General features: G+C 37.4%; 1 protein-coding gene across 1 annotated transcript in view; it reads left to right on the forward strand.

Annotated features, from left to right (window-relative positions):
- PXDNL (peroxidasin like) overlaps nucleotides 1-20,447 on the forward strand; it is a 508,880-nt gene that overhangs the window by 467,036 nt on the left and 21,397 nt on the right. Inside the window, exons 20-21 of the mRNA XM_055349261.2 lie at nucleotides 13,083-13,197; nucleotides 19,279-19,408. Coding sequence (XP_055205236.2) covers nucleotides 13,083-13,197; nucleotides 19,279-19,408 — 245 coding nt within the window. The remainder of the gene's footprint in view (nucleotides 1-13,082; nucleotides 13,198-19,278; nucleotides 19,409-20,447) is intronic.

A 20,447-nucleotide genomic window follows, 5' to 3' on the forward strand; every position in this document is an offset into this window, starting at 1 on the left:
TTATTCAGTTCATTCTTGGCTTTCTGAGAAGTGGAGACACACTGCACGCTCTGAGGGCAGAAGCTCTCGGCCAGAAATCTGAACATGAAGCCCTTTCAGAGGTGAGCTGCTCTGAGTCCTCAGTTGGGCAGGGCTGGGCGTGGTTCCCCCAGGCCTGCAGGCTTCAGGAGGATTGTGTGCTGCATTTTTTCCCCAGGGTTCCCCTGTCCTCTCAAGCACACTGTGGCCTCTATATTCCTATGCCACTTGCCCAGGGGAGGCCTGTCCCCTGGGGTTGTGGGGGAGGGGAAGAAGGCCCATCTTTGGGGTGCTCATCTTCAGGGCACCGTGCTCCCAAATCCCTGTGAGCTCAGTGTCCGTGTGCTGCAATGAGCGTCCTGTGATGAGGACCTCATGCTGGGGCCAGGCAAGACCATTCCTCTTGTCTTTGGTTGAGGTGCATGCTGATCAAGGCCTGAGCTCTTCAGGGAGAGCACAGGCATGTGAGCTTTCCTGTCTGACAGCATTAATCAGCATATTTGGTTTTTCAAGGTCACAGAAGATTCTGTTTAATCATTTTTTTACACACTATTATGGGGGCCAGGAATGTACTGACACAAGGTCTGAGAAAACCAGTTTTGATCTGAAGCTAAGGGGTGACCTGGAATTCAGTTCTAAAACACTGATTTCTTTGAAGACCAAAAAGCTCTTAGAAGGATCCTCAGGATTATCGTAAGTAAAAAGCAAAACTGGTACTACCTGTTTACTGTTTCATCTAGCCCCCTCCTGTCTTTTAGCCTGGGAAGAGAGAAGATGAAATCCCATGGGCTCTGAGCCCACATCATCTGAGAATCTATTTCATTTAAAGGTAATTCATTAGGTTTCATTTTTAATCTTATACTAAGATGAAACTTATCATAACAGGTTTCTATCTGGTCATTTTTCTCCTTGTGGAGAAACGTGGGATAATTCTAATTCTCCTTTGGTGTGACATCATGTTTATCCTGTGAAGATGGCTTTCTTTTTTATAATGAATCTTTTCTTCTGCACTAAACAGACACCCTCCACCCCAAACTCCCTAGTTTCTTCATGCTGCATGATTTAGAGTTGCTTCATTATTCTGATTTTGCTTATTTTTCTTTCAGAACATTATAATTCATCAAGGTCTTTATTAAAGTGTGATGCCCAGAAGTAGGCATAGCTTTAAAGGTATGTTGTGGATATTGACAGAATTGTCCAATCTGATATATTTCTTACCTACTCAAAAATAAACCTACAAGCCCTCCATTAGGAAAAAAATAAAAATCATGTGGTTAATCTCCAAAAAAAGTCAGGGATCCTTTCTTCCCTAGGCATCCCATTTGTTCCACTCTGGTGTTGCCAACTTCTTTCTTTTACCTTGTGGGTTAATTTCTCTGCCCATGTTATTTTGACACATAGATTTATACTCTCTATTGTGTGTGTATACTGACTCCGATTTTGTCAATATGAGCAAGTTGCATCTAAATATGTGTGAAAAAATATGTGCAAATGCATCCAAAGAAGCCACATCAGATACTGTCTGCTTAGATGACCTCCTTCAGGGACAACTTCTTGATATTCTCTGTATAATCACTTATCTTTGGGCCACCCAGCATTTTACTGGAAGTCATTCTGGGAATGCTGTGATTTGCACAGGAACTGCCATCAGTAGTACCAGAGAATGTGGAAACATGGCAGAGGCAAGCCAGGAGTTCTGTGCTGCTTCTGTGTATACTCTTGCCTCAGGTAGATGGATGTCTTTGGTACAAGATACGTAGGAGAAAACCAGTATACTTATAACTTAGTCCATTAATACAGCACTCTGGAAGGATTAATACTGGTAAGGATAATGAGACTATATTCTGATTCAAATAATGGGATATTCTGGCCAAAGATTATGTTGCTTGTTGTCCATAAGGAGGGGTTTTTATTTTTCTGGGTACTTGAGAAAATGCTATTCCATTGACAGTGTCCAAATTATGTCAAAACAACTTACAAGTTGACTCAGACCTTATATAAACAGTAGGGTGGTTTGGGGGATAATTATCAGATGAATCAGCTGCTTGATTGGAGTTTTTGTTCTTTTAGCCAGCAGAAACATAATAATTCAGTGCTGTAGGTAAGGCCTAGGGAATAGTAAGTGCCCACTGAAAATATTAAGAAAAGATAAGGAACCAAGAGAGCTCCGACAGAGGTGTAGCTGGTGAAGTGATAAGCAGCAAGTGTTCAAAATGTTGTTTGATTGAATTTTCTTTTAAGGAAAAGGGAAAAAGGGAAACCTCATGAGACAAATGCTAAATTTGTAGTTATCAAAAGATCACAGTAACCAAGACTGATAAATGAATGACTATAACGAGAAAGCCAAGAATCTTATTTCACCAGCATAAAAGATAAAGCAAAAATGTTCAAATTTTCTTTGAGATTTAATATTTTATATCACTTAACATACTTTACAGAACATTTCACATTAAAGTCCTAGGTTCTTTTCTTTCCTTAGCTATCTTAGGTAAGGATTTTCTTTTTTTTTTTTTTTTTATTCTTTTTTTGAGATGGAGTTTCACTCTTATCACCACTGGAGTGCAATGGCGCATCTCGGCTCACTGCAACCTCCACCTCCCGGGTTCAAGCGATTCTCCTGCCTCAGGCTCCTGAGTAGCTGAGATTACAGGCACCGGCCACCACACCAAGCTAATTTTTGTATTTTTAGTAGAGATGGGGTTTCACCATGTTGGCCAGGCTGGTCTCAAACTCCCAGCCTCAGGTGATCTGCCCGCCTCGGCCTCCCAAAGTGCTGGGATTGCAGGCGTGGGCCACCACACCCAGCTAGTTATAGATTTTTGAAGCTGGAGGTGGCTTAAGAGAGTATTTGACTAAGAAACAAGACCAAAAAAACCAACACTTCATCTTAAGATTAGGAAGCAAAAGTTGGAAAGGTTTAAGTAATTTGCTCTCAGTTATTTATTAGCAGACCTAGGGATAGAGCTCAGACTCCCCATTGCCAAGTCCATTTGTTTTCCTCACCCCACCATGTCACCTCATCGCTAGTTTTCCTTTCGTTATACTTTCTGTAATTTTCTCCAAATCTCTTTCACCAGTAGTTAACATAGGAACTCTTCTTTAGCTGGGTGGCCTTCTTTTTTAGAATCTTGTCCTAAAAAATTGCAAATGCAACAATCTTGACATTTTAACATCAAATTAATTTTGAGTATCAGCTAATCAATAGATCAAGAGTCTTTGCATAATATTGTAGGCATTACAGATGCAATTAAATAATATTCACAAGTTCTTGTTACCAATCTACTAATTTCAGCAAACTCTACAATTGACACATTTGTTTGTGTCATAAATCAGTCAAAACTCTACTGATAAAATCGACTTTGCATAGAGCAGAAAGCATTCTCTTCAATATGGAGCAGAAAATGATTTAATCTCATTTATTTTAGAAATTAAAAACTTACACCTAAGGCAGGTGGGATGTTTCCTAAGACAAGATAAGTGACGTACTAAGACACTATACCACTCAATTAAATAAAACTTCATTCAAATAAAACAATTGCACAAAGAGTTAACAGATGTATATTTTCTACTGGGATTTATTGAACCATCTGGTCTTGTAAGTTCCAGCTGCATACGTCACATTAAGTTCTGTCTTTAGAGCATCAAGTAATTGTAAATACAGTATATTTTATGTACAAATGTAAATATATTTAGGTTTGCTCATGACTTTCTTTCAAATAAATTGTGCTTATGTTTGTGAACTAATGAAAGTTTAATTTCTTTCATAAGAGACTAATTTTATTACCATCGTATTTCATGACGCTGTGGTTTTTTCATGCTTAACTTATAAAATGCCTTCGAAGTATTACTAAAGAAGTAAGATTTCAGCAACTCCTATAAAGCTTTAATGAAGCAATTACATTGCAACAGTGATCTCAGGTTTGTCTTTGACAGTTTTTGCTATTTTTAATAGAACACCATAAGGACATCTCCCACTCTCCTTGGGTCTGTTAGTACCTAATATCTTGTGTGAAAAACTTGTTGAAATCAAGGTGAGAACATTACAGTAGGAAAAAGGGCAAATAAGTAGCCTGAAATGATACAAAACAGAATGAGTGTTCAGTGATATAGATGATTAATCAAACTCTACTGATGATGTTGACTTTACATAGAGTACAAAGCATTCCCTTGAAAATAACCCTCTCATAAGTTCTAAGGATAAGTTATCTTCCAAATACAGCATTCTGCATTTATTTACAATCTATTCTATCACATAAGAAAGAAAAATTTTTCTGTATCAGGATTAGGTAATTCATTAGCAGGGCTTCACCAAGTTGCTTAATTTAAGAAAATGGTTTCTTAATACTAGAAATTTATTTTACCATAAGATAAGTGCCTCTTAGTATTTTCCCATCAGATATGTTTCTCTTAGTATTTTCCCATTAGATATGTGCCTCTTAGTAAACATGAGAACTGTCTTGTAGCTGATGACCTTCCCTTTTACAATCTTATGCTAATGAATTATAAATGCAACAATCTTGACATTTTAACATCAATTTAAGCTAATTTTTCATATCAGCTAATCAGTAGGATCAAGAGTGTTCGCATAATACTTTAGGCATTGCAGGTGCAATTAAACAACATTCACAAGTCCTTGTTACCAATCTACTTATTTCAGCAAATTTTGTAATTGTCCATTTGTTTGTGCCATAATCAAATAAGTCAAAATTCTACCGATAAAATTGACTTAGCATAAGCATGATGATAAATGATAAAAATTAGAAAATTTAGAAATCCTCATTACATTTGTAATTATTAATATTGTTAAAGTATGACATTGATAATTAATGAAATTTGGTTTCAAATATGTTCCCATAAACGGCAAAATATTTGGTAAACAGGATATATGCTCTGCAGATCACTAGGGAAAACCAACAATGTGGAGTTTAAAGGAAACATTGAAGAACAAAAATCTTAAAATCCTCATAAGACCCAAATGTGCCTGAAGTTTCAGTGCATTAAGAGAATTACTGAAAGTCGAAGACTGCTTTATCTATCCAAAAAGCAGCTTTTAACTCTATACCATTAACAAGGGCCATACATAAGCAAAATATTGATAATGGTCACATATAAAAGCATACATCAAAGTTAAGTCAGGCACACAGAAACAGGAGTGGCAATAACAATACACAGTTGAATGTAAGTAAGAAAAGCATTAACTGAAACAAAGTTTATTTCAATCTCAATTTTGAAATAGCTTAGCATCCATTCAGCACAGCTTAATACAATTGTGTCTGAATATTACTAATGAGATCAATTTGTGAAAGATGTCTTTAACTTTGTCCCTATAAGCTAAAATTAACTTTATCTTCAAATATTCATAAAGATTCTCAAATATTGATTATATGCTAGGTCACTAGGAACACTAAAATTCCCAGAAGCAGACTTCATTATCTTTTACCACAGTGCAACTAATCTAAAATAATCAAATTTAAAAGAAAATAGCTACTTAGAATTTTTTAGTCATTAGACCAAATAAATATTTTATCAACAAGAAGTGTAATATCTAAAAATATTAATTACAACATTATTATCAAAATTTATGGGTTACAGAGGTAAATACAGAAGCAAACTTGTAGTTTTATTAAAAATGAAATAATAAAAATAAATTAACAAAACACACAGCTTAAGATGTTAGAGAAAAGACAGCTAAATAAATATGAATGTACTGAGAAAGCCTGAATAAAGATATAAGCGGAATTGATGAATAAATCTAATAGCTGGCTTAAAAAATAAAGGAAGGAGAAGTAATAACTATAAGAAATTATATATTCATCTAATATCTAATATGTATTATATAGGTATAATATATATATAATACATAGTAATATACACAATAACATAATAATAACATGCTTTTTCCAATAATGACAAAGAGAGAAAAATGAAATTGAAAATTAGAAGAAGATTGTCGCCATTTTCTTTCCTGGAGTCTTGAGACATAGGAATGCTTTTTAGTTGTATACTTCTTTGTACCATTGTACTCAATAGGTAATCTTCAATACTCACTCCCCTCCCACTATCCTACCTTTCGGAGTCTCCAGCATGTTATTCCACTCTGTCTATCCATGTGTACCCATTGTTAGCTCCCACTCATAAGTGAGAACATGTGCTATTTGCTTTTATGTTTCTGAGTTATTTCACTTAGGATAATGGCCTCAAGTTCCATCCACGTTGCTGCAAAAGACATGATTTCACTCTTTTTATGGCTGAGTATTATTCCATTGTATTAGTCCATTTCCACACTGTTATAGAGGTACTACCTGAGATTGGATAATTTACAAATAAAAGAGGGTTTCTGACTCACAGTTTCACATGGCTGGGGAGGCCTCATGAAACTCACTATCATGTTGGAAGGCAAAGGAGAAGAAAGCACCTTCTTCAGAAGGTGGCGGGAGGAAGAGAGAGCAAAGGGGAAGTGTCATACTTTTAAACCATCAGATCTCGTGAGAACCCCCTCACTATCATGAGAACAGCATGGGGGAAACCACCCTCATGGTCCAATCACTTCCCACCAGGTCCCTCCCTGGACATGTGGGGCTTACAATTAGAGATGAGATTTGAATGGGGACACACAGCCAAACCATATTATCCATGGTGTGTATATACCACATTTTTTAATCCACTGATGCACTTTTAGGTTGATCTCGTGTTTTTGCTCTTTTGAGTAGAGCTGTGATAAACATGTGAGTGCAGGTGCCTTTTTGAAATAATGATTTCTTTTCCTTTTGGTAAATACCCAGTAGTGGGATTGCTGGATCAAATGATAGTTCTATTTTTAGCTTTTTGCAAAATCTCCATACTACAGTACATTTTTTTTTATGGTGGGAATTATCTTCCTGATTCATGAGAGCAAGTCGAGGGCAGTGTGCAGTGGATGGTTGTTGAGATGACCACACACTAATGTAACCCTGAGGAGTCACGCCCTCATGTCATCCCTTTTCTTTAGTGAGAGCAGAACCTGTGACCTGCTTCTAATCAGCAGAATACAGCAAAGGTGATGAAATGTCCCTCCCGTGATGAAGCTACCTCATATTAGACTCTGTCTTACTAGATGGAGGGAGAAAGATTCCCCTGCTGATTGTGAGAAAGCAAACCACTATGTTGTGGAGATAACATTTTTCTGATTTTTATTTATTATGGAGAGGGCCTCATGGAAGGGAACTGTGGGTGGCCTCCAGGTGGCCTTCAGTAACACAACCATGAGGAAGTGATTTCTGCCAACACAGATTCTGCCCCAGATGAGATGAGAATGTAGCCCCACTAACAGATTGGAGCCTCATGAGACTGAGCAAAGGACCTGCTAACCTGTGCCAGGAGTCCTGCATTCTGGCCACGGAAGGTGTGATGTGCTGCGTGTGGTAGTTTGCTTGGGATTCTGTAACAAAGCACCACAAACGAGACAGCAAAATGTGTCTCCCCACTCCAGAGGCTGGGAGTCTAAGATCAAGTGCTGGCAGGGCTGGTTCCAACTCAGGGCTGTGTGGGAGAATGCATTCCATGCCCCTCACCCTACTTTTCATGGTTTGCCAACATCCATTGTTTCTTGGCTTCTGCTGTATCTCTCTGACCTCTACCTCCATGTTCACACAGTATTCTGTGTTCATGTCTGTGTCCAAATTTCTTCTATTTATAAGGGCATTAATCATGTTGAATTAGTGGCCCATCTACTCCAGTGTGGTCTCTTAACGAATTACTCTGCAACAACCCTATTTCCAAATAATGTTATAGTCTGAGTTACTGGGGATTAGAATTTCAACATATGAATTTTGAGGGAATACACAGCAATCCATAAAAATGCGTTTGTATCATTTTAAGCCATTGCGTTTGTAGTAACCTGTTAACACTGTGATAGATTCCTAAAACAATTGTAATAAGAAAGTGAAATATCAGTAAGAGTATGAAGAAATATTGATCGGGTGCTACTGGAACCGTCTCACTTCAAAACAATTGTGGGGATAGTTCAGTATTGATTCTAATTGAGGTGAAACATCATCTAAAGATATGATGTATTAATATACTCAGTTCCTTTATGAGAACTAGAAGCCACTTTGCTATTAATACAGGAGTTACTAAGAAATTATTTTGGGAAGTTAGCGAGGGTAAAAGTTCTCGGTGGAATTTTCCTTTAATAAAAAGCAGCCCCAAATCATTTCTTCTCTAACAAAAAGCAGTCTGAAAGGTCAGGCTGCAAGCATAGATATGCATGTGTAAATACATGTGGCTAAGAGCCAAGTCCATCCAACATGGCGGTTCCTGCTCCCTTTTCCTTGTCACCACGTGTGCGGGTGTCATGGCCGCTGCCAGGTAGAAGCTGCATTTGCGGCTGGGCTCGATGGCTCACACCTGTAATCCCAGCACTTTGGGAGGCCGAGGTGGGCGGATCATCTGAGGTCAGGAGCTCGAGAACAGCTTGGCCAACACGATGAAACCCCGTCTCTACTAATAATACAAAAATTAGCCGGGTAGTGTGGGCCTGTAATCCCAGCTACTCAGGAGGCTGGGGCAGGAGAATCGCTTGAACCCGGGAGGCGGAGGTTGCAGTTAGCCGAGATCGCATCATTGTACTCTAGCCTGGGCGACAAGAGTGAAACTCCCTCTCAAAAAAAAAAAAAAAAAAAAAGAAGCTGCATTTGCTAATAAAAGACTAGGGTGGGAGGGCTAGTCTTTTCCTAGGTTATCTAAATGGCATACCTGGTCAGACCAATCCCCTGGGCCCTATGCAAATCAATCACTGCCTCCTCAAGCCTCTGTACAAAATTGATTGCATTCCGTCCCAAACCAGAGACCCTATCTTGGGCGACCAGCTTTCCCAGAGTAAGGAAGCTTTTTCTCTTTCTCTTCTTTTTTGTCTATTAAACTTTATGCCTCTAAACCCACTCCTCGTGTGTGCCAGTGTCCTGAATTTTTTCTCGGTAAGAGATAAAGAACCAGGGTATATACCCCAGACAACAGAGATGTTTCATATGCAATATGAACGCATTCATTCTCAAAGTGTCCCCCAAATTTATTGTCAGTTTTGTAAGTTTGCTTTCAGTTATTTGTACTTTTTCCCTTTTTGCAAGCAAATAAGAGGTGTTGAAAGTGTTGAAAATAAAAATCAGATATATTTTTGCCAATTTGAAAAATCAATTTTGACATATTTTTAATCTATGGAATGCAGCATTGGGATACTAGTGTTCCAAAGTTGCATAGTTTTGATCAATTCGTGGAAAGACATAGGATTGCCTGAGCTACTATAGGTCAATCTCCCAAACTTGACCTTGTTTATTCACCACGGACTGTCAATCCACTCCAATGAACTGCAAAATTCAGACATATTCTGAAAGCAACCTGCTGTCTTGAGAATTTTCTAGTTTTATTAAAGCATTTACTAGGCACCTGCCACAAGCATGTGCTGAGGATTAACCGGTAGGTAGGACAAGGCCCTTCTCTTCTGCTCTTCTCAGAGAATGTGAGGAGTAAGACCCAATGTATCCAGAGAATGCTGAGGGAGTGCAATGAGTTTACATTCGACTTGCTCTTGGCAGTTAAGAAAGGCTTCCTGGAGAAGGCTGACATGACACCTATGGCATTTGTCACTCAAGTGAGACCAAATGAAGCTGGAGCAGGATCACTGGCTGTGGATTGTGCATTAGGGAGAAATGAGACTGGAGAGGCAAGAAGGTGCTGCATAGGGAAGAACCTTGTTTCGCCCACTAAGAATCTAGGTCACCATTCACAAAGCAAAGGCAGGAGCAGGGTCAGGGTGGGGGCAACCAAGGCTGCCCTGAATGGGAAGATTCACACACACACACACACCCCCACACACACACCCACCCACCGTTATGTCTCTTGAACACGAGTTATCTGGCTGTATCTTCATCCACATTTGTTGCTGTCTTCAAACACCCTATCTGCTGTAATTCATACCCGCATGTCACACATAGACCAGAAATTTAAGCTGATCTAAATTTAAGTTATTTCATTTTACTTTCCACACTAGACTCATCCATCCATTCATTCAGTTAACAAATAATGACCCTATTATTTGCAAGTTGCATAAGCCAGAAATCTAGGAGTTAACCTTCTTCTGTTTTCCTCATTCTGTGCTGTAGCGTTATGGCTTTTGAGTCTGACTGTCCTGATTTAAACCCTGTCTCTTCTGTTGAAAAGCTGTAGGACTTTGTACAAGATAATATAATCTTTCTGTGCCTCAGGTTAACAATAGGGAAGATAATACTGAGTATGGGTTATTGTAAAGTTTCAAATAAATAACTCATGTAAAGCCTAAGAACAGAGCTTGAAAACATGTATGTATATATACACATGCACATAGATATATATGTATGCATATGTATATATTTATATAAGATAAATATGCATAGGGATAAAATCAAAGCATCTACTATACTAACATTGCATTTAAATGTAAATGTAATGTTGTTTGCTTAAGAGCCAAACATTCAGCAATCAAATACTCTGCTTCTTTGGCAGTATCTAGGAATAAATAACGAAGTGAATTAAAAGAAATGATGTCAGAACTACAACATTTTAGCTGTCACATTACAAGAAACCTGCCATGTCACTGCAGTCTGGTGGGTTGTTTCTGTTCAGGTGTACTCATCTCTGTATACCTGCAGTGTTATATACATGATTCTTTGCTTTTTGGGTTTTATTTATATGACCTTGAACAATCTATTGGTGCTTTAAAGTAAATAAATTCTAAGGCTTCATCTTTCTAAAAAATAATGAAAGACCATAGATGATGAGAGTTTATCTGCAGAGCGTTTTCTCTATATTTTTTCCTTTTTATATGAGAATTGAAAAGAAAGATATTTGGCTTAGCTGGAGATGCTGCATTGTAGTGGGGAGAATACTTGCAACCTATTGAAAATCAGGAACCATGCCTTATCCACTTTTATTTTGTCTACAGTGCCTAGCCTAATACCTTAATTCAGTAAAATCTCCATAAATATTTATTGACAAAAGCTGTGTGCTATTCAGAAATAGAAAGACTGAGTTTCATTTTATGATTGAAGTTCACTTTCTTTAGTTGTATTCTTCGTAAATATTTCTATGTATTTTTTTTTTACTCAGAGCTGCAAATATTTATGCGTTATTAATTATCAGTAAAGTACTAAGTCGAGGTAACAGCATAACAGTAGGGGAAAATAAGTACCTGTGGGTCCCTTAGTATAATGTACAGCTTTATCTAGAATGTCTTGACTTCACCGTTATAAAAGTAGCAATAGGTCGGACGCAGTGGCTCATGCCAGTAATCTCAGCACTTTGGGAGGCCGAGGCATGAGCCACTGCACCCGGCCTCCGTAAATTTTTTATCCAATTATGGTAATATACAACAATATGATAATTAACTTGCAACCTTATAAGAAGGCTTGGATTTTCTTCAGTGAACTGTGTTTGGATTTTATAAATAAAGACATTTTTAATTGAAAACAAAAGGTAGAAGTAGAAATAAAAAAGAAAACAAGTAACAACCATAACCAGTATTCTAGACAATGTCACTGTGGTAATTTTGGGATGTTTTCATTTTAGTTTATTTCTGGTATGTTTTAATACCAGTGAGTTCATATGTATAAGTTTTACTCTTATTTTGTTTAGCGTTATAGCATTTGCAGTTTGTTGTGTTATTTTAAAAATCATCCTAAATTTCATATTCATGTTTGCTTAATAATCTTTCATGTCATATTCCTCTTGAATTTAATTTACATATGATAAGGTGAAGAGGTAAGTGTTTTTCACTTTCTCTTCTTTTAAGAATAACTTGCTAGCTGCCCAGAACAAAAGTACTCTCTGCCTATTTTCCAATTTATGCTGCCTAATATAATGTGTTAAATTCGATTGCATGGTAAGATGCTCTCGGGTTGTTATCCTGTTTTATTTTTTCAGGTATTTTCCCACCAATATTAAGAATTTTTATTTTTGAACTTCATATATAGTAGTTTTACTATCTGGGAATGTTGATTCCTACATCATTCTTTTTCATTTTCAAAATGTCTTAGTTTCCAGACCATCTGTTTTCATATGAAATTTTAGAGAGTGTATTAGGCAGTTTTTGCATTGCTATAAAAAATACCCAAGACTGGGTAATTTATAAAGAAAAGCAGTTGAATGGGCTCATAGTTCTGTAGGCCGTACTGGAAGCCTGGTGCAAGTTATCTGCTCAGCTTCTAGGGAGGCCTCGGGGAGCTTTCACTCATGGCCAAGGCAAAAGGGAGCAGGAGGCAGGGCACATGACATGAGTGGGAGCAAGAGAGTAGGGGAGGTCCCACGCACTTGTAAACGACAGATCTCCAAGAACTCACTCACTATGGCAGGCACAGCACAAAGACGTGAGGGAGCTGCTCCCACATCCAGATACCTCCCACCAGGCTCCACCAACACTGGGAATTACATCTCAACAGCAGGTTTGAGGGGGACATCCATACTATATCAGAGACCACTTTTTAAAGTTCCATATTTATTTGCAACAAGTTTTTCATGTTATTCTCATATCTTTTTGATTGTGACAAAAACACATAACATAAAACTTACACTTTTAACCACTTGGAGGACACAGTACAGTTGTGCAACAGGGGGTATCTTAAAAAACAAATCCCTAGTGGGTATCAGGTGTGCCTGAGACACTTTGAGGAGTTGCCAAATTTCAAGCATTCCACTCAGGACTCTCCTGCTTCTTTCTTCATTGTGCCAAGTCCTTAGTGAATAAAAGATACCATGCAATCCATGCCCTTACTAAGTAAGATTCAGCATCACTCTGCCTGGGGCTCCTCCAGAGGTTCTGCAGACTGCCTTGCATCCCACTTGCTGCTGCAAAACAGATTCAGTGACATGCAAAAGCAGGTATCTGAGACTGTGGTCACCCAGCAAAATGGAACGGACTAAATGAGTCTCTCTCACTCTCGTTCTCTACTCTTTCTTCTTGGTACTCTTGCCCTCTCTGACTGTTAAATAAATGATCTAGATGAGATCATGACATCGCATCTCACATGATGCTATTGTGGTTACTTCTTTCCCCACAGACTGTAGGAGTAGAGGACAGTTCAGAGCAGCGACGCAAGAATCTCAAAAGAAACGCTCAGCTCAATACAGCTATCCTGATGATAAGGATATGGAGTTAAGTCATCTAAGAAGCAGGTATGTATAGAAATACCTTATTTCTTTAGGCAACTTACTATAGATTTGCTTCAAACCTACAATTTGTTTTTATCTTTTTTAATAGAGACCACAGTTAACTTATTTACATATAGGATGAATCACATGAAAAGGAGCAAACACAGAATGAATTCTGTAATGTGTTTGGGTTCCATTTCACTCTGCAATAGCCCAACCAGAGCGTATTTGGCAATGAATTTTTCTCAGTAAAGTGCAGAAAACTAAGTGTGTTAGATGCTAGTTTTGATCCCTTAAATGACATTATGAGTTGATATTTTTCAGATTCTTTTTGAAAATATGAAACAGCATATTGTTTGCGAGAAAGGTAATAGTATCTATTGAAGCTAATTCATGTTAAGTTGATTTGAATTCATGAATAATATATGGCAAGCAAGGCTTGATTTGTGACCAAGACAGAATATTTTTGAACTCTTAGAAAATTGAGAAATGTCAGTCTTATTCCTTTGAAATCCCTTAGGACTTCTTTTGTGTAGCTTGTATATTAGCTTGATACAAAGTGTTGCCTTAAAAAGTTTCTCCCTACCATTGACTTGGAAGCTTCTGAAAGCAGAAACACTACCTTGAGCATAGGTATGTCCAGTAGCTCCTTTTCATTGAATAAGGAGTCAGTACATACTTGTGAAATTAAGTTACCAAAATAAACATTGCAATTCACAGCTTCATAGTCCATGCAGGTTCTTTCAAGGAACCATATATCCTATTTTTGTTGTCCATAGCTGCCTTCTAAGTAGTATAATTTAGTCAAATTCAAAATCCATTTTTGGCATCCATTTCTTCAATTACAGTTGTCAACTTGAACAATATACGGGCCCTGTACTCTAAGATTTAAAATTGAGGAGAGGAGATAGTGTTGTTGGACAAGAAGTGTGAAGGCTTTAGAGTCAGGCACATGGATTCAAATACTGTTTCTACTGCTTCATAACTATGCATGTTATATAAAATTTCCAAATCTCCATTTCCTCTGCTGTAAAATGGGCATGTAATACCTACTTTACAGGATTATTGTTTTAACTTGAGGATACATATGTAAAGCACTGAATACTAATATAGTACCTAGCATTTTACAGGCATTCTAAAACACACATTCTGTAATGACACATGCTGTTGTAGTGTTCACTGAATGCCAAACATTCTTTTAAGCATCAAACAAATATTAACTCACTTAACGAAAGTGCTTATATGAGTACTGATGTGAAATCCAATCATGGAGTGAGTAGTGCAGAGCAAGGGGTGATTAATTCTTATTGGGGCCCTTTGACCGGGTAGACAGAGGAGGGATCTTGAAGGGTAAGCTAAGATTTTGATAGCATTTAGGGGAGTCCAAGTCTGAAAGAACAACATGAGCAAAGGTAAGTGAGGTGTGTTTGGAGAATGGTACAACTCATGTGTCTAAATGAGTTGGTCCCAAATATTCAGGAAGCTGAGGTGGGAGCATCACCTGAAGCCAGGAGTTCGAGACCAGCCTGGGCCACAAAGCGAGACTCCATCTCTAAAAAAGTTTTTTTTTAATTTAAAAAATTAGCTGGGCATGGTAGCATACACCAGTAGTCCCTGCTACTAGGGAGGCTGAGGCAGGAAAATGTCTTGAGCTAAGGAGTTTGAGGCTCCCATGAATTACGATCATGGCACTATACTCCACCCTGAGTGATAGAGCGAGACTATCTATAGACCTCTATAAAAAACAAACAAAAACCCCAAAATGAATGAATGAATGAATGAATGAGTTGGTGTGTTCAATAACTAGGAATGAAGAACATTCTTCCAGAACGTTCTGAAAGAAGGTTGAGGCAAAGAGTGAAGAGCTGTAAATTCCAGGGTGATGAAATGAAATATATTTTGTGTTCCTGGAGCTAATCCCTGCAAGGTAATTGGAACTCTGATCAGGAGTTGGAGTCCTAGTGAGAACCATTTTTAAATAATTTGAGTGTTGGAAACATTCACTTGGCCCTTTTATTTGGCATTTCATCTGTTTTTCCATTGATTCAGGTGAAGCGTTTTACCACTGTGTCATCAGAAGTGGGTACCGGACTCAAATATTGGAGGGCAATTTCCCTTGTTTTATAAGATGGTGATGGGGATCAGTCCCTTCCAGTGGTGTCCACAAGCACAGGCATGGATAACAACACCCATTACTACCTTCTGTCCTTTTCTACAGCCACATCCAGGTTTTACCTCAAAGACTCATTTTGCTTGTTTTTGAGATAAAATGAACTTATTATCGAAACACTTAATACTCTGGGTGGCCCATTGAAGCCCAGCTCAGATGTTGCCTCAGCTAAAGATTGGCTAATTGTATTTTCAGCCTCCTGCCAATCTTATCAAACTTTTACTCAAACATACACCTTACAATTATGAGTTCAGTTTATCATTAATCTGACAATAAAAAGGTAAGAAGAGCTCTGATTTGTTTTGTTTTATAACAACACACGCTTTAGTAATCCTTTATAGATTGTTTCTGTTGTGCTTAAATGTACCATAGTTGTTTAGACCAGAGGAGGTCAAATTCCCTCAACCAACATGCACAAAGAATTGCGGTTGTAATTTCACTTCTTGTTTTCTCTGTTTGCCCATTTTACTTGCTCTTATCCTCTCTTCTCTATCTTTTCTTTCTTCTGTCTTGGTCACAAATTAAAGCTAGCTTTCAATACAGTATCCAAGAGTCTTTTTTTTTAAGGAATATGTTGAGTTTTATGTTTTTGGTAAGAATCCAAAATATAGCAACATTCACAGTGTCTTGGGTTTTTGTCTTTCATTTTTTGCAATAACCTTCCTACCTGGGCTCCTTGCCTCTCTTCTATCCTTCCAAATGGTCTAAAATGTAAATCTGATCATTCTTTAAATCACCCACCACTCTCTATGGATGGAAAATAGACTGTGTACTGGTTAGGAGCAAGGCCTTTTTCTTTTTCTTTTTTTTTGAATCTTAATCTGCATCCCAGCTGTGCAGTTTAACAGTTCTATATACTGTGGACATGTTAACAACTTTCTAAGCTGCAGTATTCTTACCTGAAACACAGGATAGTTAAAGTGTCTTATAGAACTACTAGGCAGTTAAGTGACACAGAGTGCACGCTAGCACTTCGACTCCTGCCTGCGCAGAGCAGGCACTAACTACATGGACCTGACATGGGATTCTCTTTACACAGCTTCCCAGACTCATTACTGCTCTTCTCCCAGGCAGAGGGCATTGCCTTCTTACTTATTTTTGCATTCATGTTTGTTTGAGACTATCGTGGATTTCATTCTTCATATTGTGTGCTTTTCAGAGATTTCTAATTTTTTTTCAATCAGAAATCAACAATGCAAAGTAATTTTTGAGACGAAAGAACCATTTTTCCTGATTAATTTAAGTGGTATTTTTTTCTTCTGAACTTCTGCTTAAACAATTTTTTTCTAAAATAACATGTGCTACCTTTACTATGGAAAAAACCTATTTGTAAATGAAATAATAAACTAAAAATATAAATAATTATGTTAAAAGTTTATTCTGATGAATATAGGTCATCCCTCCCCTATTTTTTAATTGAGTACTGATGATTTTTCTCTTATACTTTACTGCATTTTGCAAATCTTCTTAAATAGCATATACTATTTTTTATGGGTAAAACCTTATTTTTTATATATTTTATTTTACTTTATTAATTTTATTTTATTGTGATAAGAACACTTAACATGAGATCATGCCTCTTAACACATTTGTCAGTGTACAATACAGTATTGTTCATCTGTCCATTGATGGACACTTATATTGTTTCCATATTGTGCTAATTATGAATAATGTTGCAGGTAACATGGGAGTGCAGACATCTCTTTGATATCCTCATTTCAGTTATTTTGGCTGTATACCCAGGCGTGGGATTGCTAGATGAAATGGTAGTTCCGTGTTGCTTTTTGAGGAGTCTCCATACTGTTTTCCACAGTGTCTACTCCAACCCACATTTTCACCAACGTTGTATAATCCTCACTAACACTTTCGATATCTTTTGTTTTTTGGTAATAGTCATCCTAACAGGTGTGAGGTGCTATGTCATTGTAGTTCTAGAGGACATTATGCTAAGTGAAATTAGCCAGTCACAAAAGGAAGATATTGCATGATTCTGTTTATGTGAGGTATCTAAAATAGTTGGATTCTTAGTGGCAGAGAATAGAATGGTGGTTGCCAGGGGTTAGGAGGAGGAAGAAATGGAGAATTGTTGCTCAATGAGTAAAGAGTTTTACTTATGCAAGACAAATAAGTTCTAGAGATTCGCTGCACAACCTAGTACCCATAGTTAATAAATGGTACTGTATACTTTCAAATAGATTGAGAAGATAGATCTTATATTAAGTATCATCATGAAAATAAACGAACAAAAACCAAAACAAACCACATGCCAAGTGAAAAAAAATAAGGAAATTTTTGGAGGTGGTGAATATATTTATATTTAGTACTTTGTAATATCACAGGTATATATGCACATGTCCAAACTCATCAAAATGTGTACATTAAATATGTGTGTTTTTGTGTGTATCGGTTGTACATCAGTAAAGCTTAAAATGTAGTATTGTTGCCTACAAATACAAGGTTATACCTCTTATTTGTCTTCCTAATGCAGATGCTATGTGTCTTGCTTCTTTGCCAACTGTTCTGCTTTGAAAGAATGTGAGGAGCCTAACGGCAGCACCCTCACATCCTGCACCCATCTACCTGAGCAGAATGCCTGATGCATGGCCCATACCCACACATATTTGTTAAATTGTGAATACTGTCCTACTCCACAACATCTGGGCTCACCAGCATCAGCCACTTCCCCGTGTTCCCACATGTGGTCTTTTGACTGTTGGTTATATCTTCATACATTCATTCAGGCTTCTTCAGGATTAAATACCTTTGATTAGACACTGAAGATTTACAGAAGAGAGCATTATGAAAGTAAAATGTGCAATCATTTGCATTAATATTATCCCTAACAACACTTGTACATTTAAACCATTGTAACACAGTACTGTATAGAAGCTAGCATGTGGTCAGTACTGATTCATGGTGCCTCTAGCTCACAGTGTCTCAGAGGACATGGAGTTATCCAGTGACTAAACTATTGCTGTTGGTAACTTTTGTTATTTTTCTTTGTTTCCCTTTTTTAAATTCCCTGATTGATGTAAACTCTATACTATGTCTCTGATTTATGACTTGTTTTACAAGCTCATAGAATGCACTGTTTCTGGCAAGCCATTTTCTTAGTAAACAATGGAAGACGTATTTCAAATAGAATAAAGCAGAACAATTTTGAAAGTTATAATGGTTTCTTCACAAGGAACAACTTTTTACAAAATTTGGAAAAACATTGAGAACTTGAAATGCAGATATCATACCCAATAAATCAAATCTATCTAAAAATATTTTAACAATACATGATAATTATAAATAGAAAGAACTTTCATTTCTATTTCCCAAATTAGTTATTTGCTTCTGTTTTTTGAAAGTTTCAGTAAACTCAAAGAAACATATCTTAAATTCAACCCAAGGTTTCCTTATATCCTTTTATTATCAACAAGACTGAGCTATTTTGCATCAGGTTAAAGGTTAGATTTTTGTCACTCATAGTATCCTTATCTTATTTTAGTTCTTGCCATGAATTTATAATAGAGAAAGCAGCTTCCCTACCCGGCTACTGGATAATATGTTATATTAAATTTGTCACTGCTCTTTCACTGTTTAAAGTGAAATGAAGAATTCATTAGCAAAAGACATACTTTAAGGTCTAAATAATATATCAAATATATATGTAATACAACATGACATTTCCTTTATGTCATAAGAAATACTTTCTTATCATTTTAGATAAATTACATGAACCAGATGTGACACTCTGGATTATCATCTTATCCGCCATTTAACTTTAATTTTGAATTCCACTCATACCATTTTCCTTTTAAGATCACACAGAACACCAATCACAATGCCTTGTACGTGCCAAATGACCAAAGAAGATTTGATGATATTTTAAAATTCTCACACAACTTTTATTTTTCAGCATTTTATTTGCTTCTTGTTATAAATAGGCAACAAGATAAAATATATGTGGGTGAAGATGCTAGAAATGTGACAGTTCTGGCAAAAACAAAGTTCTCCCAAGATTTCAGCGCGTTTGCAGCGGAAATTCAGGAAACCATCACAGCACTCAGAGAGCAGGTTTGTTTTCTCCTCAAATAACATGTCCTTATTGTATGCGTTGGAATAACTAAACATAAAAGATTTGTCCAGTAACTCTCCACAATTACAGCACAGTATCAGAATAATAAAAACCTATACAGGGAGTTGTATTGCTTTTTTTTTGTTTTTACTTTTGCTTTTTTAAAGTCACAGTCTTGTTCTGTTGCCCAGATGGAATGTAGTAGCACAATTCTGGCTCACTGGAGCCTCCACCTCTTGGGTTCAAGTGATTCTTGTGCCTCAGCCTCCCAGGTACCTGGGATTACAGGCGTCCGTCACTACACCCAGCTAAGTTTTGTATTTTTAGTAGAGATGGGGTTTGGCCATGTTGGCCAGGCTGGTCTTGAACTCCTGGACTCAAGTGATTTGCCCTCCTTGGCCTCCCAAAGTGCTGGGATTACGGGTGTGAGTCACTGCACCAGCAGGGAGTAGTATTGTAATAAGAAGTGAGTTAGGGAAGGAGGCCTTGGGGAAACACACTACAAACAGGCAGAGAGCCTCATCCTTTCTACCTAACGCTCAGGGCTCTGATGGGCATGAATTTGGTCGGCACTGGCTCCGCTTGCTGCTTCCAACTGCCTCACCAGCACTTTTCTGAATAACTGTGAGCTTGATGCCTGCTTCATCTCCACAGATGGAGATAATTTTTAACAGTATGATGTATACTTTTCTTATCAATTTTTCTTGGAGTAGAGTCAAAGAAGCTTCTTAGGAAGTACTGTTTTCTCTGGCTTTCTTTTTCTGACAAAGTTGTGGAAAACAACATTCCCACACCCCGCTATACTTTTGCTTATTTTGCCAGTTGTTCTGGCTCATGCCTTATTTCATTTTTCCAAAAACTTGAGGATGAATCAACAAGAAGGAAAAGGCTTGTATTAGAAATTGCGATGTAGATGTTTTTATTCAAAAATATATGTCTGATTTCTTTCAAGGCATGGTGCCAAGCTGTCTGCTTCTTAGACAGTAATGTCACTATGAGGTATATGCTTTTCTTCATAGCATCAAAGCCTTGAAAGCA

This window comes from Gorilla gorilla, chromosome 7 (assembly GCF_029281585.2).
Source record: "Gorilla gorilla gorilla isolate KB3781 chromosome 7, NHGRI_mGorGor1-v2.1_pri, whole genome shotgun sequence".
NCBI classification, from domain to species: Eukaryota; Metazoa; Chordata; class Mammalia; order Primates; family Hominidae; genus Gorilla; species Gorilla gorilla.